The sequence below is a fragment of the Mobula birostris genome, chromosome 16 (assembly GCF_030028105.1).
Source record: "Mobula birostris isolate sMobBir1 chromosome 16, sMobBir1.hap1, whole genome shotgun sequence".
NCBI lineage: Eukaryota > Metazoa > Chordata > Chondrichthyes > Myliobatiformes > Myliobatidae > Mobula > Mobula birostris.
Genome location: NC_092385.1, coordinates 58,372,031 through 58,391,317, shown reverse-complemented (window position 1 = coordinate 58,391,317; position 19,287 = coordinate 58,372,031). Strand labels below are relative to the sequence as shown.

Sequence of the window (19,287 nt, the reverse complement as noted above, 5' to 3'; positions counted from 1 at the left end):
CTGAAGGGCCTTACTATGCCATATTGTTATATGTTCAATGTTCTCAATTCAAATCTTTTGTCAAATCTTTCTAGAGTACCCCCTATTGAGGACACATTCACACAGCTATCAAGAAAAACCTTCCACTGAAGCTGAACTCAAACTACATTGTGAAGAAGAATAATTAATTCACTGTTCACTTCAATGCCTCACCCAATCTCTTACCGTGAAAGCAAACGATATTATGTCAATAGAGGTAACCGATTGTCTTGCAAAATTCTGAAGGGTTCCCGTTAGAAATGCCTGGGGGAAGAAAAATCCGCTGATCCAGAAGGCAGCTGGAATCCCATTGGTGATCCATTGCTGCAGGAAGTCAATTCTCTGAAGAAGATCTTCAACCCAGGAAGCTAAGGGTTTAAGTGAAGGGTATGCCTAGAAAATACAGACGCATGGGTACAGTACACATTACAGCAATGAAAGAATTTATATTTATATAGCACTATTCATTTCTTCTAGAAATCACAAAGCACACAACAGCCAACTAAAAAATTTTCAAATATATCAACATGGAAAGAATGTGACAGTTAAATTTGCACATATCATTTCCACAGCATACGTGAAATAATAAACTAGCCTTTTACAGATAATTGGCTTATTGATAAATGCAGTTGAAGCATTAGTGGATGGGTTGAGGTGAGGGTGTAAAGTTCTTTGCTCTTTATTGACTAGTGGCAATACATAAGACCATAAGACATGGCCCATTGAGTTTGCTCCGCCATTCAATCATGGCTGATCCTTTTTTTTTTCTCCTCCTCAACCCCAGTTACCGGCCTTCTCCCCATAACCTTTGATGCTATGTCCAATCAAGAACCTATCAATCTCTGCCTTAAATACGCCCAATGACCTGGCCTCCACAGCTGTACGTGGCAACAAATCCCACAAATTCACTACCCTTTGGCTAAAGAAATTTCTCCGCATCTCTGTTTTGAAAGAATGCCCCTCTATCCTGAGGCTGTGCCCTCTTGTCCTAGACTCTCCCACCACGGGAAACGTCCTTTCCACATCTACTCTGTCTAGGCCTTTCAACATTCGAAAGGTTTCAATGAGATCCCCCTCATCCTTCTGAATTCCAGCGAGTATGGACCCAGAGCCATCAAACGTCCCTCATGTGATAACCCTTTCATTCCTGGAATCATCCTTGTGAATGTCCTTGGACCCTCTCCAATGCCAGCACATCTGTTCTAAGACGAGGGGCCCTAAACTGTTCACAATACTCAAGGTGAGGCCTCACCAGTGCATCACATCACATCCCTGCTCTTGTATTCTAGACCTCTTGAAATGAATGCTAACATGGCATTTACCTTCCTCGCCACCAACTCGACTTGCAGGTTATCTCCCAAATTCCTTTGCATCTCAGACTTTTGGATTTTCTCCTCGTTTATAAAATAGTCCACACATTTACTTTTACTACCAAAGTGCATGACCATGCATTTTCCAACATTGTATTTCATTTGCCACTTTCTTGCCCATGCTCCTAATCTGTCTTAAGTCCTTCTGCATCCTGCCTGTTTCCTCAATACTACCCGCCCCTCCACCAATCTTTGTATCATCTGCAAACTTGGCAACAAAGTCATCTATTCCATCATCTAGATCATTTATATACAGGATAAAAAGAAGTCCCAACACCGATCCCTGCGGAACACCACTAGTCACTGGTAGCCAACCAGAAAAGGGTCCTTTTATTCCCACTCTCTGCGTCCTTCCAATCAGCCAATGCTCTAACCATGTTAGTAGCTTTCCTGCAATACCACGGGCTCTTAACTTGGTAAGCAGCCTCATGTGTGGCACCTTGTCAAAGGCCTTTTGATAGTCCAAATATACAACATCCACTACATCCCCTTTATCTATCCTACTTGTACTCTCCTCAAAGAATTCCAACAAGTTCGTCAGGCAGAATTTTCCCTGAAGGAAACCATGCTGACTTTGTACTATCTTGTCCTGTGTCACCAAGTACTCCACCACCTCATCCTTAACAAATAACTGTAACACCTTCCCAACCACTGAGGTCCAGCTAACTAGTCTATAATTTCCCTTCTGCTGCCTTCCTCCTTTATTAAATAATTTGGCGCCAATTTGGGCTGTGAGGTGGATACTGTGAGGCACTTGGAAAGATGGCCAGGTTAAATGAGTGGTCAAGGATTTGGCAGAATGGGCAAATATAGGGAATAAACTCATAGAGAAGCAGTCCTTCCAGATGAACTTGTTCATGCCGGTCAGGGTGCCTAACTGAAATCATCAAATTTGCCTCAGTTTGACCCATATCCCTCCAAAGCTTTATCATTCACATACCTATCCTAATATCCTTTGGAATGCTACAATTGTACCAGCCTCTACCACTTCCTCTGGCAGCTCATTGCATGTACCCACCACCCTCTAGTGTGAAAATTCCACCTGAAGCCCATTTTAAATCTTGCCCATCTCACTTTAAACCTATGCTTTCTAATTTTGACTTCACTATCCCAGTGAAAAGACTCTGCCTATTCACCTTATTGATGCAGAAATATGGAAGTTGTAGTAAAAATTAGAAAGATTAGAGTATTTTAAAAAATGGATTAAATGGAGCTGGTGTTCCTGTATATGATTCCTGAAAGCTGAACTGCAGATGCAGAGAGTAAATGGAAAGGCAAACAGAACATTGTTCTTTACTGCAAGTGAATTTGAGTATGAAAGTAGAACTATCTTGTCTCAGTTACACAGGGTGCCAGTGAGATCACGCATGGAATATCGTGTGCAGGTCTGCTCTTTGTACCCAAGGGAAAATATGGTTTTGCTAGAGGGAGAGAAGTAAGGTTCATGAGATTGGTTCCTGGATTGGCACACATGTTTTTTGATGAGAAATTAAACAAACTGTTCCTGTATTCTGGAGGTGCAAGAGACTGCAGAAGGAACTCAGCAGGAAGGAATTGTCACTGATTAGGACTGGGAGAAAAACTTCTTCAGTGTTGGCCCACCTTGAGACTTCACAGTGGAGCAGTAAAATGGTGAGACCTGAGATTGCTGATGCTGGAATCAACAGGGTTTTGACCCCAAACATTGGCATTTCCTTTCCCCTCACAGTTGTGTTCGATCTGCTGAGTTCCTCCAGCAAATTTATACTGTATTCTCCTGAATTTAGAAGAATGAAAGGTGATCTAATTAACACGTACAAATCATTTCTGGGGTTGAATAGAGTAGATCTATCTTTCTCGTGATGGAGATGTGTAGAACCACGGGTCAATGTGTAAAATAAACGGTTGGCCATTCTAGACAGAGATAAAAACAAATTTCTTCACCCAGAGGGATCAAGATCAAGATCGACATCAAGATTCAAGATTATTTATCACATGTACATCAAACCCATAGTGAAATGTTAATGAGATTAACAACCAACACACCCAAGGGTGTGTGGGGGGGGGGGCAGCTCACAAGTTTTGACACATATTCTGTCACCATTTCTGCAAATTCACTACCCAGCAGTGCTGTGGAGGCTTAGTTGTTCAGTGTATTCAATGATTTGATAACATTTTAGATGTTAAGGCTGTGGAACTGAGGTGAAAGATCAGCCATAACCTTATTGGATACCAGGTACAATAGGCCAAATGGCCTACATCTTCTCTTTCTTATGTCATGTTCCAGTGTCATGGGATTTTTGCTTATGCTTATACCTGAAAGAAAAGGTGGGACTCCTGTGAAATATCTCATCCTAGAAAAAGAAGCATTTCTGATATAGTATGTTGCACTCCCTTGGTATTACCCAAGTGTCAGGCCATATCACGTGCTCATATCATAAGCATGATGTTTGAAGAGGAAGGATTCTAGCAATGGAGTTCACTGCAGTACATTAACATGTATTTACCTTGCGCCTTCAGTGTAGCAAAATACCAGGAAAGTTCTCAGAGTCTGACAGTAAGTTACAGTACATGAAGAGATACAATGAAAGGTGACCAAAAGTGTGATTAATAGGCAACCTTCAAAGAATAGAGAAGAGAAGAGAAACATGTAAAGATTTAGTGATCAAATTACAGAGTTTAGGTGTTCACAACACGCTGGAGGAACTCAGCAGGTCGGGGAGCATCCGTGGAAACGATCAGTCAACGTAACGTTATGTTGACTGATCGTTTCCACAGATGCTGCCCGACCTGCTGAGTTCCTCCAGCGTGTTGTGAGTGTTGCTTTGACCCCAGCATCTGCAGAGTATTTTGTGTAGAGCTTAGGTGTTGATAGATCAGTCTCCAGACACCAAAGACAGTGTTATTTCAAGGACAGTATCAGTGAGGCCGGCATTCGAGGCCTAGTGTTTGGGGTCTTCATTCAGCATCAATGATGAGTCCTGAGATCGATGCCAAAGATCTAATCCCAAGGTCATTCGGAAGTCTGGAAGTCGAGATCCGATGACCAGAGCCTCGGGTTCACTGCAAGTCCACTGGGGAAGTGAGACCCAATGCTTGTGAATCCTGAGTCTGCTGGAGCCTGGAGACTGCCTGTTCTGTGGTTGAAGGAGGGGGGCTTGTTTTGCAGTAGTTGTTTTGTTGCTTGTTGTGTTCTGTGTTGTTCTGCTGAGCATTGTAGGCATGCTACGTTGGTGCCAGAATACATGTTGACACTTGCGGGTTGGCCCCAGAATATCCCAAGGTTATGTTGGATGTTTACGCATTTCACTGTGTGTTTCAACGTACATGTTTCATGGACTGGTCTCAAAAGCTTGAGCTTTAAATATAAGAAATAGGAGCAGGAGTGGCACATTGTAGCTGTTCTGGGAAGTAATAAGATGTTGAATGATGTCTGATCCTCTATTACACCCAATTTTTATATAGCACGAGTCCTTTACAGGCATGTTTAACTGATCTCAGCTTTGAACATACTCAATAACTGAGCATCTACTATCTTTGGGATAGAGAACTGCAATGAATGAAGAATTTTTTTTTCATCTCAGTCAAAACTGATCTTCTCCTTACTCTTGAGATAATGCTGTTTAGACCTAATATCCTGAGTGTGGGTGTGGGAATGTCTCAGCCATAATCATATTAGCCTTCCTGAAGCAACCCACTGTGAAGATGGGGTGGACAGAAGGAAGTGATGGGCCTGTGATGGACTGGGCTGGTTTTCCTTTCCCTTCAGGTTCTGTCAGCCCAGATCAGAGTAGCTGCTATCCCAGGCAGAGATGCAACCCAATAGGACACTTTCTACAGTGCATCGTAGAAGTTACAGAGAATCTCTCTGGACATAACAAGTCTTCTCAGATGCCTAGGAAAGTAAATATGCTGATGTACTTTCTTGATCACCACATCTATGTGGAGGGACCAGGTGAAGATGTAGGTGATGTGAATGCCAAGAAAGGTGAAGCTGTCAACCATCTCCACAGTAACTCTGTTGATGAGGGCAGGATTTGTTCACCTGCCCACTTCTTTAAGTCAACAGCCAGCTCCTTTGTCTTGCTGACATTAGGGCCAGGACCCTGGGAACACCATCACCCTAGAAAAAGCATATCTATTTTTCACACTCATTATCTAGCCATCCTAATTAAGTATTAATCTTAACTCATTATATTAATTCCAATAATAAAATGGTTTAAGTGTTACCTTGGCATTCCAGAGTTCTGGGACAGTATTGTTATACAAACTATCTGACATCAGTTCCAATTGCAAGGACATCACAACTAAACCCTTTAGTGCTTTCACCTGGTCATTAAGACTTTGCAGAATAGTCTCCAATAGACGATTGTACCTACAAAACAATCAAATGAAAAATAAATTATTTAATCTATTCCTGCATGATTATGTTAGCTATTAATCCACAAGACAAGTTGAAATAAGGTTGTTGCTTGAAGTTGTAAGTGAACCAAATACACATACAGCATCTATCCTTGCACTTCTTCCCTTCCCATCATTCAGGGATCCAAACTAATTCACTTTCAATTCTTCCAATCTAGTGAACTACATCCAGCATTGGCAGCGTAGCTTTCTTTATATTGGAGAAACCAAATGCAGATTGGATGATCATTGGGCAGCTATATTTATACACAGGAGTTCTGGTTGCCCACTTTAATTTACCAACTCACTCCAAACTGAGTGTCAGTATACTGCAAACACGAGGAAATCTGCAGATGCTGGAATTTCATGCAACACACATAAAAATTGCTGGTGAACACAGCAGGCCAGGCAGCATCTATAGGAAGAGGTACAGTCGACGTTCCTATAGATGCTGCCTGGCCTGCTGCGTTCACCAGCAATTTTTATGTGTGTTGTCAGTATACTGCTAAACTTTATGTTGTGGGTCAACAGAAACTTGAGGAACATACTCGGTCTGGTTCTACCTGTCATTTCCTCACCTTTTCTGCCCCATAAAACTAATTCATTTTGTCTCTTTCTCAGTTCTGATGAACAGCACCGGACCCGTTTCTCTTTCTACACAAGCTGCCTGATATTCTGCAGCACATGAGTTAAGCACATTGCTGCAGAATTTCCTGGTAGTTGCTCATGCATGCTGCTCACACCTACCTGTAAAGCTGGCACATTTCTTGTCTGAATCTCCCAATGCAGGTGCTTCTGGCAAACATACCAACATCACTAGGGACAGAATAAACCTTGTCTACAGAAATACTGATCATCTACTTGGGGTTGTTGCTTTTCCTTTAGGAAGGTCTACAGGGCAGTATGAAATTCAGGCAAGTTCAGTTTCTCAAGATCTTTTACATCAATACCAAAGAAGAGGACTGAGGATTCATTTTAAAGAATCTTCTCTCAGCACAGCACAGGAGTTTGTGCACATTCTGAGATCAGACACACACACACACACACACACACACACACACACACACACACACACACACACACACACACACAGTGTATTTTCAGCCTGAGGTGCCAAGCTGTGTCAGTCTTCTTGATAATGTGAGCAAGCCAGTGTAATATGGTGAATTCTTAGCGTTTGTCCACAAATCCTGTAAAGTGAAGGATTGGGAGAATGATAGCTTCAGGGTGAATTTGATGGTGTAGTTCTGACTTTAAACACTAGATGACAGAACGAACATGTACCTAATCACTTCTTGAATCAAGACTGTGTTCATGGATTCCTCATACCGTACTGGAAACTTCTCCATCACTGCCTTAATGTCGATCAGGCTAGGAATTTTCTCCAGGATATCTCCACACATTTCCTCTACTATCTAAAAAACAAAATGGATATTAGTTGCATTCTTAAATTAAGGACTTGGACAATTTCAATACTTCACAATTTTCTCAACCTACGAGGTGCTCCAGTTTTTGTTGATCACTTGGAGAACAATCCCTGCATATCAGCTGCATGGGTTTACACAAGGATTGGCAAATCTCTAAGATAGTCTGAAAATCTCCAGAAACTATTGAGATCTCTGTGAGACAAGGACAAAGTCAACCGTTGAATCATCAGGGGAAATAGCTGGATCTAGTTGCCTGCAATGACTATGGGCCGGGAGCATACAGCAGCAATCATTAGTATGGACTGGAATACTACTGGAAGACCCAGGCTCACATCTGGGTCTGAAAAGATCAGAGCGCAGGGCAGTGAGAAAAACCAGGAATCATTCATGCTCTGGAACCTTTTACATTTTTTAATGTAAATTTACAGCATTGGTTTGACGCCACACGCACAACACCCTGGAGGAACCCAGCAGGTCGGGCAGCATCTGTGGAAACGAACAGTCAACGTTTCAGGTCGAGACCCTTCGTCAGGACCTGAAACATTGACTGTTTGTTTCCACAGATGCTGCCCGACCTGCTGAGTTCCTCCAGCGTGTTGTGCATGTTGCTTTGACCCCAGCATCTGTGGAGTATTTTGTGTTCATTGGTTCAACGCCTTCTGAAGTCACTGGCTTTTTCCTCTAAAAACTATAAATTTCTCATTTCTGCTAATAACGACCCCTAAGTATTCAGAGCAAGATATTTAAAATATCTTGCTGACAGTGGAGGTTAGAGAATTATGGCAGTGGTTTAATTTGTATAGAGAAAGCAGAATTCCAAGAAATAACTACCTTTAAAGGAGGATACAATATGGGTTTTTAAGGGAATTGCAGATACCTCCAATGAAGGCGTGGCTTTTGTTGCGCTCTGGGATCACAAGTTAAAAACATACAACCTGTCTCATTGAGTTCTTTCAGCTTTTGATGTGTTGCTCCAGTTTACATTTGTGCACTGGCCAAGTTCCTGCATTCTTAAAACAACCTAATTAGACCCACCCTGAAACATTTGCTCTTACTTTGGATGTTGGTAACAGGGACAATATTTGGTAGTACAGTCCTTAGTTTTCCCAAATCTCATTTTTGCATTTTCCAAAATCCATGAAAATCTAAAATCCAACACGGTGTTTTTCCCATTTGTGCCAGATTTTAGACATCAGACATGAACTTTATAAGAGTCCTGTTCCAAAATCTTGTGGGTGAGTAATAAAAATTTTGTTGAAACAAACCTCTTCAACACCTTTTCCCCCAGCGGCTGATGTCTTAGGTTGAAGTAGGATGAGGCAATTTAATAAGGCAAAAGTTTCATTCTGGGCAAATGTGATATTTGCATTGTCATGTAGTCCAAATATTTCTGGGGTGTCGTTAATTGGAAGACCCTTAATATATTCCAGGTAGCCCTGTGGAATTGAATTAGAAGCAGGTTAAGAAATCTCCATTGCATATTTATGTTTCACATTTATGTAACATAGGTCTGTATAAACACACACATTGATAAACGCAACACAAACTTCTCATAGACTACAGTTTCAAAATCTACACTATTACAAATAAAGTTCATTATTAGTATACTTTAGCTCAAACATTCTTTAAAAAATCATTCTTTATTATTGGTTGCCAAATTTTATGTTGCAATTTCTGATAATACTTTCCCCATGGTCAAAATTATCCAGAAACTGACTTCAAAATAAAGGTATATTAGAAGCAGGGTTTTACCCACAACTATATTAGATTGAGGAGAAATTGCCACCCCAAAGGATATCACTTGCAACCCTTTGCCAGTTCATACTACATTCATTAAACCCTAAGCTCATGTTTTAACTACTGTATCAGATTATTTAATCAATGCTGGCTTTAATATTTAATTATTTAATCCTGTTCTACCATGTTGAAAATTGTACAAGATTTTCTGTGATACAGTTAATCAATCTATTTGTTTATTCAGTTCTTTAAAAGTTGCTTTTAACAGATTAATGCTGGATATACAGGTTAAAACTCTCTAGTCCAACATTCTTTGGTCTGGCAGTTCCTGTGATCCCACATGTTTTGAGTCGGTAGTACAGATCTCCACTAATTATATACGGTAAGATCACAAGACATAAGAGCAAATTACACTAATTCTAACTAAGATCAGAAACTAACTTAGAATTAACTGTGATTTCAGCCTACAGGGTACTTAGTGTTATGGACAGTTCTCAGAATCCTTACACGATACAGAGATTGTCTAAGCATAAAAAGAACTGCTGCCATACTCAGAGGAAGGTGGTTGGGGGCAAATCTCAAGTCTGACATTCTGTGGTCTGGCATCAGTCAAGTCCCAAGAGTGCCATAGACTAGAGAGTTTCGACCTGTACTTGATTATCTGAGATTGCTCACAAAGTTAGTCTTGTAAATGTAAATACTAGGGGACTGCCACAACTAACTTTAAACTAATTGTTCATTCTATGGTTACCTTGCTCATCCTTTACATTGAGAAACCCCATTACGCCACACAATCTACAAAGCTACTGTAAGTAGATTGAAGAAATGTGACAATAGCTTTTGCTGTCTATCCCTGAGCATCACAGTAATCCATTGCACAGGGCATAAAGGCTCTCTCTTGAACTAGGTTATTTTTAATCAAATTTAATTCTTAAGTGTTCCGCAACTACTGCTTACCTGGTAGAGTGCTATTTAGTATTTAGGGCATATTACCATTACCTTGCTTGCAAGGGGTGTAAAAACATAAATATACTCAAATAGAACCTGTTGTAGTAATGAATCTCTACATTTCTGAAGAGGCTTAGCAGATTATAAATTTTACAGGTGCTTGAGTTCAGTAGATTAAACATTTTTATATAGATTTCTAGCACTTTGGAGTCCATTGGAATTAAACATGAAAGGAAGCTGATTTATTCTAAAGAGATACTTAGTCCTTACTCTGAAATCTTTTCAGTTTGCTTCTTACTCATCAGCCTCAGTGCCGTTTTCTTGTTTCTTTTAATAATCAGTGACATTATGAAGTTAGAGAAACAGTTGTCTTTTGGAAGATGAGCAGGCATCAACAATTCTCCAACATGGTTGTCAACACTTCATAAAGTTACCCTTTGGGATGCAAAGAAGGAAGCTCCCAAATGAAAATGCTTGTATCTTTGTTAATAGTGAGGATAGCTGTAAAGGATAGGCACTGCTAGAGGATAGCTACTGCTTAAGACGGACAGCAGGGATAAACCAGGGTGTAAAAAAATGTTGATGAACAGGGGGATCTTGTGCTTCAAGTAAAAGTGGCAAAGTAGTAGATAGGGTGGTGAAAATGTTGGGAATTACATTGCAATTTCATAAAAGCACACTTCAGACCACACTTGGGAGTACTGTTTGGAGTACTGATTGCCACACTATAGGAACGATGTTACTGAGATGAAGAGAGTGCAGAGGAGGAGATTCACCAAGATGTGTCTAGATTGGAAGATTTTAACTATAGGGAATGATTGATTAGGCTAGGTGTGTTGTCCTGGATCAAGAGAGACCGAGGAGTGACTATACAGAGATATGTAAAACTGTAAGAGTTTTAGATAGGATAGTTAGAATCTTTTCCCAATATTTGGGACATTGAAAATGAGGGGGCATAGTTTTAAGGTGAGAGAAGGAGTTTTCCAGGAGATATGAGGGGATTGCAACTTTTTTTTTTACATAGGGAGTGGATAGCACCTACAACTCATTGCCAGAGGAGATGGTGGTGTTAGACACAATCATTGTTGAAGAGACATCAACTCTATGTTTCTATAATTAATTAAAGAATGAGAAATTAGTAGATTAAAAAAATCTGCACTTGCTTGAAGATCAGTTTCACTATTAATCTGCACGTAGATCCCAGACTCTGAATAAACATGATCTTCTTCTAGAACATCTGCGGTATAAAAATCCTCCAAAATATTCATTATACATCGTCTGTCCCAGTCATCTGTCACACGACCTCCATAATTAATCTCCCCAGCTGTATATTTCAGTACCTGTGAAGTGGAAACAAATAATTGAATTGGAATATTTTGGATAAAAATGTCAAATACAATGGCTTATGGATTCACTTTCAGGAGAAGCATTTGAAGACCAATCAATATCAGTTGGTGCTAGGAGTGTCTCTATGTTAAATGCACTGGGAACAAGGGAGGACAATCGCTAATTAGTAAAGATCTCAAATACTCAAATACCATCAGCAGATCAGTTCTAAAATTGCAAGGTATATACTGTTGCATATTCTTCCATCTTACAGTTTTGAGTTTCTGTCTCTTTAATGATGAGAATATCCTTTGTATTTGCAATTATAATAGTCTAGCTCATACCTTGAAGGGTAATTCTGTATACTCTTCCAGGAACATTTTCAGTTGACTGATACAGATCCGTAGGTCCCCATCTGTAAACTCATATGGAATATTGAATCCAAGGGGTCCAAACTTCCTGCGTTCAATAATTATTCCATGGAACAGACACAAAGAAAACAGGAGGGACTTAAAATCTGAAACCTGAAATTGAGAGAAAAAGTTTTAAACTCAAACATGAGTTGATATTTTATTGCAATACAAGAGGATTCAAAGTAGAAAAATGTGCTGTGGATAAAGGGAACTAGCAGATGGTATAGTAATAAATTTCAAGAAATCATTTAATAAGATGTCACATTGAAAGGCTATTTCAAAACGAAATCTTATGTTGTAGGAGAAGTCATATTGACATGGTAAAAAGATTATGTGGTTAATGGGACACAGAGTAAATGTTAATGGGTCTCTTTTTGGTTGACAGGATGGATTAAGTGATGCATTACATGGATTAGTAGTGGTGCCTTGAATTTTTACAATTTACATGAATAACTTGGACAAGGGCACTGAGGTATGGTTACAACTTTGCTGATGACACAAAGGCAAGTGGTAATAAGGCAAGTTGTAAGAGGATGTAATGAGGCTATAAATGGTACAGTTATCTGGCAAGTAGAATGTACTAAAGAGAAATGTGAATTGTCCATTTTGGCTGGCAAATAAACTCATTGAAATAATTTGAGATGCAGAGCTCTGACTTGCCAAGGGATTTCAGTGTCCCACCGCACGACTTACAAAAGGCTTGTACATTAATTAATTGAAAGCAATTTGAAAAGCTAACAGAATGTTGCTGTTTGTGGAATTGAATACAAAAGTAGGAAGATTATGCTTCAGTTATAGAAAGGAAGCAGTAAACTTAACTTAGACTTAGAGATGCATACTTGAAATGGATAAATTGTCTTATGAGAAAGGATGCACAAGCCTTTGCTTGTATCCACTGGGGCATCAATGGTGAATTGGAGGGTATGTTTGCTCAGGTGGATAATTAAGAGTTAGAGGCAACCATTTAAAAATAATGCATCACCCATTAAAGGCAGGGATGAGGTGATTTTTTTTTCTTGCAGTGTTAAGTCTGTGGAATTCAGTTCCTCAAAAGGCTGTGGAAGTCATGGATAATTTTTCAGACAGAGGTAGATGGCACCATGATAAGCAAGGTGTGTAAGGTCACACCAGGTAAGTGGGAATGTGGAGCTGAAGAACCAGATCTGCCATTATTTTATCAAATGGTGAGGCAGGTTTGTGTGGTTTACTCCTGATCTTAATTTGAATCAAACTTGATCAGAGGAGATATGAGAATGCAGTTACCTGCCTGCTACTTTAATTTATATTGAGATAGATAGGGAGAGTCGACTGACTTGCAAGCTGACTTTTAGTCTAGGACTAATTTTTCTCTGGTAGACAAAACTACTTAGAGGAAGGTTTTAAAACAATAGAGGATAAATTAGAAAATGTTTAAATCCTCTAAATTGACAACAGGCCAGAAATTTAAAACTATAATTGAAGAGAGAGGTCAGGAGAAATTTCTTCTTGTATTTTGTTAAATATTTGTTATTTTAACTACACTTAATTAAACGTTATTGTATTTTGCTAAATTTGGCTTAATGGGTAATTATGGTAGAAATGATTACATCTTCTGAGTGAAGAGTAAATAAAATTTAAAGGACAAGTAAGAGCTACGGATTGTAATGCAGAGGTGTAATGAAATTTAGATTGTTCTAACAGAGAGCTGGCAAGTCACAATGGATTAAATAGCCTCCCTCTATGCCTTACATTCCTATACTTAGACTTTCCTAATCACTGACCAGATGACAGAGCCGAATATGGTAAGCATCCTGCATTTTCAAATCACACATTCCATTGTCAAAATTTCAGTTGTAGAATTACCTTAGAGCAAGAGTTTAGGAAGTCATCAGAAAAACTTGTGTATGTTTTCATGAGATTTGCTTTTATGCCTCGTGGTGGTTCAATAGTCATTTTGGAGCCATTTTGAAGAATTGAAACTGGAAATGTATTGCTTGGCAAACTAGTCAACCAAATCCTGAAATCACGATGAACCTAGATATGAAAGAACATCAATCATATGCGAGACAATCAAAAGAATCGTATTTCAAAGGTTCAAAGTAAATTTATTAACGAAGTACATATATGTCACCATATATAACCTTGAGATTCATTTTCTTGCAGGCATACTCAATAAATCCATAATAAAATCAATGAAAGACTGCACCAACTTGGGTATTCAACCGGTGTACAAAAGACAACAAATAATGCAAATACAAAAATAAAGAAATAATATTAAATCAATAAACAATAAGTATCAAAAACATAAGATGAAGAGTCCTTGAAAGTGAGTCCGTAGGGAACATTTCAATGCTGGGACAAGTGAAGTTATCTCCTCTGGTTCAAGAGCCTGACAGTTGAGGGGTCATAACTGGTTTTGAACCTAGTAATGTGAGTCCTGAGGCTCCTGTAGCTTTTTCCTGAGGGCAGCAGTGAGATAAGAGTGTGACCTGGCTGCTGGGGGTCCTTGATGATGGATGCTGCCTTCCTGTGACAACATTTCATGTAAATGTGCTCAGTGGTGGGGAGGACTTTACTCATGATGGACTGGGCCGTATCCATTGCTTTTTGTAGTATTTTCCGTTCAAGGTCATACCAAGCGTGATGCAGCCAGTCAATAAACTCTCCACACATCTATAGAAGTTTGTCAAAGTTTTAGATTGATGTCATGCCTTTCTTTGCAGACTCCTAAGGAAGTAGAGGCGTGCCTGTGCTGTCCTTGAATTTGCACACATGTGCTGGGCCTAGGACAGGTCCTCTGAAATAATATCACCGAGGAATTTAAAGTTGCCAATCCTCTGGTCCTCCAATGAGGACTGACTCATGGACCTCTGGTTTCCTTCTCCTGAAGTCAAAAATCAGTTCCTTGGTCTTGCTGACATTAAGATGTTATTATTATGGGACCACTCAGCCAGATTTTCAATCTCCCTCCTATATGCTAATTCATCACCACTTTTGATTTGACCTATGACAGTGGTGTCATCAGTAAACTCTGATTTGGCATTGCAACTACTGGAACTGTGCTTAGCCACACAATCATGAGTGTAAAGTGAGTAGATCAGGGGGCTAAACTCACAGTCTTATGGTGCACCTGTACTTATAGAGATTGTGGAGGAGATGTTGTTGCCAATCTGAACTGACTGGGGTCTGCGGGTGAGGAAATCAAGGATCCAATTGCAGAGGGAGGTATTGAGGCCAGTGTCTTGGAGCTTATTGATTAGTTTTGAGGAGACAATGGTATTGAATGCCAAGCTGTAGTTGATAAAGAGCATCCTGATGTATTCATCTTTGCTGTCCAGATGTTCCAGGGTGAATGAAGAGCCAATGAGATGGTATCTGCTGTGGACCTGTTGTGCCGGTAATCAATTGGAGTGGATCCAAGTTGCTTCTGAGGCAGAAGTTGATATGTTTCGTCATCAGCCTCTCAAATACTTCGTCACCATGGATGCAAGTACTATTTTCAAAGCAACTTAAATTTGTTTCTGTACGTAGAATATGTTTTCTGTTTAGCATAAAATTATTTATTAAATGTAAAAGTACTTATTAAAAAATATAGGGAGTTAAATGTTCACAAGGGAAATGTCATCCTTATAAAATTGTCTGCTGACACCCAAAGAGTAAACCAAACTCATTTCATCCTCTGAGGAAATGGTGTGCAAAGTTCCACATGGTTCATTCCGGAGACAGAACTGAACTGAACACAAACACGAGAACTTTAATTTGGTGTCTGTCCTTTGTCATCGGAGTTTACAAAGAAGGCAACATTTCACGTCTTCAGCTTTTTCCACTTTCCTCCACTATCTCTATATGCATTTAACTCAGGATCCTTAGTCCTATTTGTAAGGCGATATTATCAAAATCATTAAAGGGAAGACTGATAGCATTCACTATATATCTCACTCCATATGAAAATAAAAGAAAAAAATCACCTTGTCAGGATCCACTGTTTCAATAAGTCTCTCCAGAGAAGGCATCCAGCTGGGAGCCAGATGACAGTTTTGAAAGAACACCCATTTTCCACGCTCCATAGAATTGTGCATCATGGCTTCTGCCCTTGGCCCCTACAAATAAAAAAGTTATGTCAACACTATTGATAGAAATCACCTAGCAATATTCATATGTGATTGTATTACTAGATATAATTATTATGGTAATCATAAATATATTCTTGTGATTTAGAAAAAAATTAAAATAATGAAACCACTGCCACCATGACTAATGTGTTTTGTTGTCTTATTGTTTATGATCAAACCTTATCCAAAACTTTAGAGAAATATCTTGTGAATGGCAGAGCAGGAAGACATGTCCAGTGGGTCAGGCAGCATCTATAGAGAGGACCAAACAGTCAATGTTTCAGGCCGAGACCCTGATGTTTCTTCAGCATTTGGTGTGTTTTACTCTAGGTCAGAGTGGAATTGGAATAAAGAAATTAAAGTGGCAGGTAATGGGAAACTTGGGGTCATTTTCCAGACTGAAAGCAAGTACTGTGCAAAGCAGTCACTCAGTCCACATTTCGTTTATCTAGTGTACAGCAGGCCGCATTGTGAACACTGAATGTAGGACATCAGAATGGAAGAAGTGCAAGTGACCCAGTGATTCACCTGGAAAAAATATTTGGGTCCCCAGATGGTGGGAAAGGAAGAGGTAAAAGGGTATGTGATGCATCATCATTCAGACAGTCTGTGTTTCCATTCATTCACTGAAGCAGTGTAGCGGCAAATGGTTCTGGCATTGGAACCCTTTGAATATGATGTTCAAAGTCTGAGCATAGGTCTAACTTTATCCACGTTCCTCTGTTTGAGAAGGACTTTGGGTGGGTGTTAGGAATTAGGTATGAAACAGATATCTTGTATTCCAACCACCCATCTTTTATCTTTATGGGATGCCTGCAAAAGAGTAGAAACAACAAGCAAACTATTGCATTGCTAAGATCTTATGGCTGATTTTAGGGTTTAACTAAGTTTATCTTCAGAGCCTGGTCATTGACAAGCTCAACACTGAGGAACTGATATCCATTTGGGTCATTAGCATCTCAGACCTCTGTTGTAGAGTCCTCAAAATGAAATGCATACAGTCCTTAATATATTGGGAACCCTACTACTTTTCTCTTTTGTTGTCCATCTAAGGAGGATTCAGATTCAGATTTATTTTTCACATGTACACTGAAACATAAAGTGAACTGTGTTGTTTGCTGGGGGCAGCCCACAAGTGTCGTCACACATCCTGACGCCAACATAGCATTTCCACAATGCTAGGCAGAACAACGCAGAACACAACAAGCAACAAAACAAGCCCCTTTGCTCCCTCCCACCCCTACGCACAGCAGTCCTCCAAACTCCAGGACAGGCCTCTGGGTCTCCAGGTTTTGGTCATTAGGTTTTGACTTCCAAACCTTCAACTGACCTTTGGACACCAACCTTTAATAGCGAACCCCAGACTAAGTGATGAACTAAGCTCAACCTGTGAAGTCTCTGTAATCTTCTTTATGCAGTGGTGAGCTGTAATTAGGAGGGAAGTCTCTTGGTCAACAATAGCTGGAGTAATACAAAGAGAGCAGAGCTGTTACTCATTGCCACAGGTAAGGCAATTTTGACCTTGCTGGGTAGCTCTAGGGTGTGGTTGTAGTATTTAGCAGCTGTCTGTGATGTCCTTGGAAAAGCAGGCATCATTTCTTTGTCAGTCTAACATTGGACAGCCAGATGAGTATGAGTCATCTTGCACAGAGCCCTTCCCCCTTATCCTTCTCATTCTACTGGCCATAGTTTTGGGATCTCCTCCTGGTCTTGTGAAGACCCAGAAACTTTAACTGCCAAAGATACCACATCTATAGCAAATTAGTGAAGATTCAAGTATAACTCATATGACTTCCCTTTGATCTGAAATCCATCAGCACATAGCATTGGAAATGCAACTCATGTATACAATTAGGTTTACAAAGTCAATCACCAACAAACTTCAAAGCATCACTGAGAGCCAAAAATGGGTTTCTTTATGCTGATGAGTGACAGGATTCCCCAAAAGTGCTGGGTCCATGTGGTTCAGCTTAGCAGCATTGTGTGTGGGTAAGTGGGAGGGTGATTGGCCACTGAAGACCAATCTGAGCGTGAGCCACAGTCATCAGTGAGTGGCTTTACACTTCAGGAGAGTAGTCCGCAGAAGCCGGAGGGTTAGAGTGGCAAGGGCAGAGTGAGTGTGTGTGAATTCAAGAGAGGGAGGAAGAGGGAATGGTTCATTAGGAAGGCTAAGAGCAAGGGGAAATAGAGGCCCATTGACCACAGTCCGGGAGCTGTGAAACTCTGAGAGTTCACCGTGGAGGTCGAAGGCCTAATTAATGTCTGCAAGCCTGAGTCTCAGTCCGAAACAGTTGGAGGCTGGAGATCGAAGACAGCTTATCCCATGGTTGGAGGACTACGTATGAGTACGGGTCAGTGGGTGGGAGGGAGGAAAGGGGCTTGTTTTGCTGTTGTTGTTTTGTTACTTGTTGTGTTCTGTGTTGTTCTGCTGAGCATTGTAGGCAAGATATGTTGGCACCGGAATATAGCCCAGCATTTCCTCAGGTGTGTTGGTTGTTAATGCAAACAACACATTTCATTGTATGTTGTACATGTGATAAATAAATTTGAACCTAGAACCTTGAGATTGGGATAAATCAAGAGAAGGGAGGCAATTAGGGGAATACAGTTACCCAGAGACAGGGAAACTGAGATGTGTGAGTAAAATAATGTGAATGTGTGCATAGTGAGTAATTGGTAGAGTATTTCAGTGTGTACTAGACTCTGTGTGTGTGTGTGTGTGTGTGTGTGTGTGTGTGTGTGTGTGTGTGTGTGTGTGTGTTTTAAGTCTGTGCAGCACATCCTGGTCTCCAGTCATAGAAACATAGAAAACCTACAGCACAATACAGGCCCTTCGGCCCACAATACTGTGCCAAACAGGTCCTTACCTTAGAAATTACCTCGGGTTACCCATAGCCCTCTATTTTTCTAAGCCCCACGTACCTATCCAGGAGTCTCTTAGAATACCCTATCGTATTCGCCTCCACCACCGTCGTCGGCAGCCCATTCCATGCACTCACCACTCTCTGAGTAAAAAACTTACCCCAACATTTCCTCTGTACCTACTTCCAAGCACCTTAAAACTGTAAACAACAGAAATTCTGTAGATGCTGGAAATTCAAGCAACACACATCAAAGTTGCTGGTGAACGCAGCAGGCCAGGCAGCATCTCTAGGAAGAGGTACAGTTGACGTTTCAGGCCGAGTTTCAGGTCCTGACGAAGGGTCTCGGCCTGAAACCTTAAAACTGTGCCCTCTCGTGTTAGCCATCTCAGCCCTGGGAAAAAGTCTCTGAATATCCACACGATCAATGCCTCTCATCATCTTATACACCTCTACCAGGTCACTTCTCATTCTCTGTTGCTCCAAGGAGAAAAGGCCAAGTTCACTCAACCTATTCTCATAAAGCATGCTCCCCAATCCAGGCAACATCCTTGTAAATCTCCTCTGCACCCTTTCTATGGTTTCCACATCCTTCCTGTAGTGAGGCAATCAGAACTGAGCACAGTACTCCAAGTGGGGTCTGACCAGGGCCCTATATAGCTGTAATATTACCTCCCGGCTCTTAAACTCAGTCCCAAGATTGATGAAGGCTAATG

At 40.4% G+C, this 19,287-nt stretch overlaps 1 protein-coding gene across 3 annotated transcripts in view; it reads right to left on the bottom strand.

Annotated features, from left to right (window-relative positions):
- The window catches only part of dnah1 (dynein, axonemal, heavy chain 1), a 379,457-nt gene that overhangs the window by 19,192 nt on the left and 340,978 nt on the right, over positions 1–19,287 (bottom strand). For all 3 annotated transcript variants that reach the window (XM_072280693.1, XM_072280695.1, XM_072280696.1), the window contains 8 exons: positions 15,567–15,698; positions 13,462–13,632; positions 11,551–11,730; positions 11,044–11,220; positions 8,461–8,631; positions 7,053–7,183; positions 5,598–5,742; positions 205–411 (listed from right to left, as the gene is read on the bottom strand). In XM_072280693.1, the coding sequence (XP_072136794.1) occupies positions 205–411; positions 5,598–5,742; positions 7,053–7,183; positions 8,461–8,631; positions 11,044–11,220; positions 11,551–11,730; positions 13,462–13,632; positions 15,567–15,698 (1,314 nt within the window). The remainder of the gene's footprint in view (positions 1–204; positions 412–5,597; positions 5,743–7,052; positions 7,184–8,460; positions 8,632–11,043; positions 11,221–11,550; positions 11,731–13,461; positions 13,633–15,566; positions 15,699–19,287) is intronic.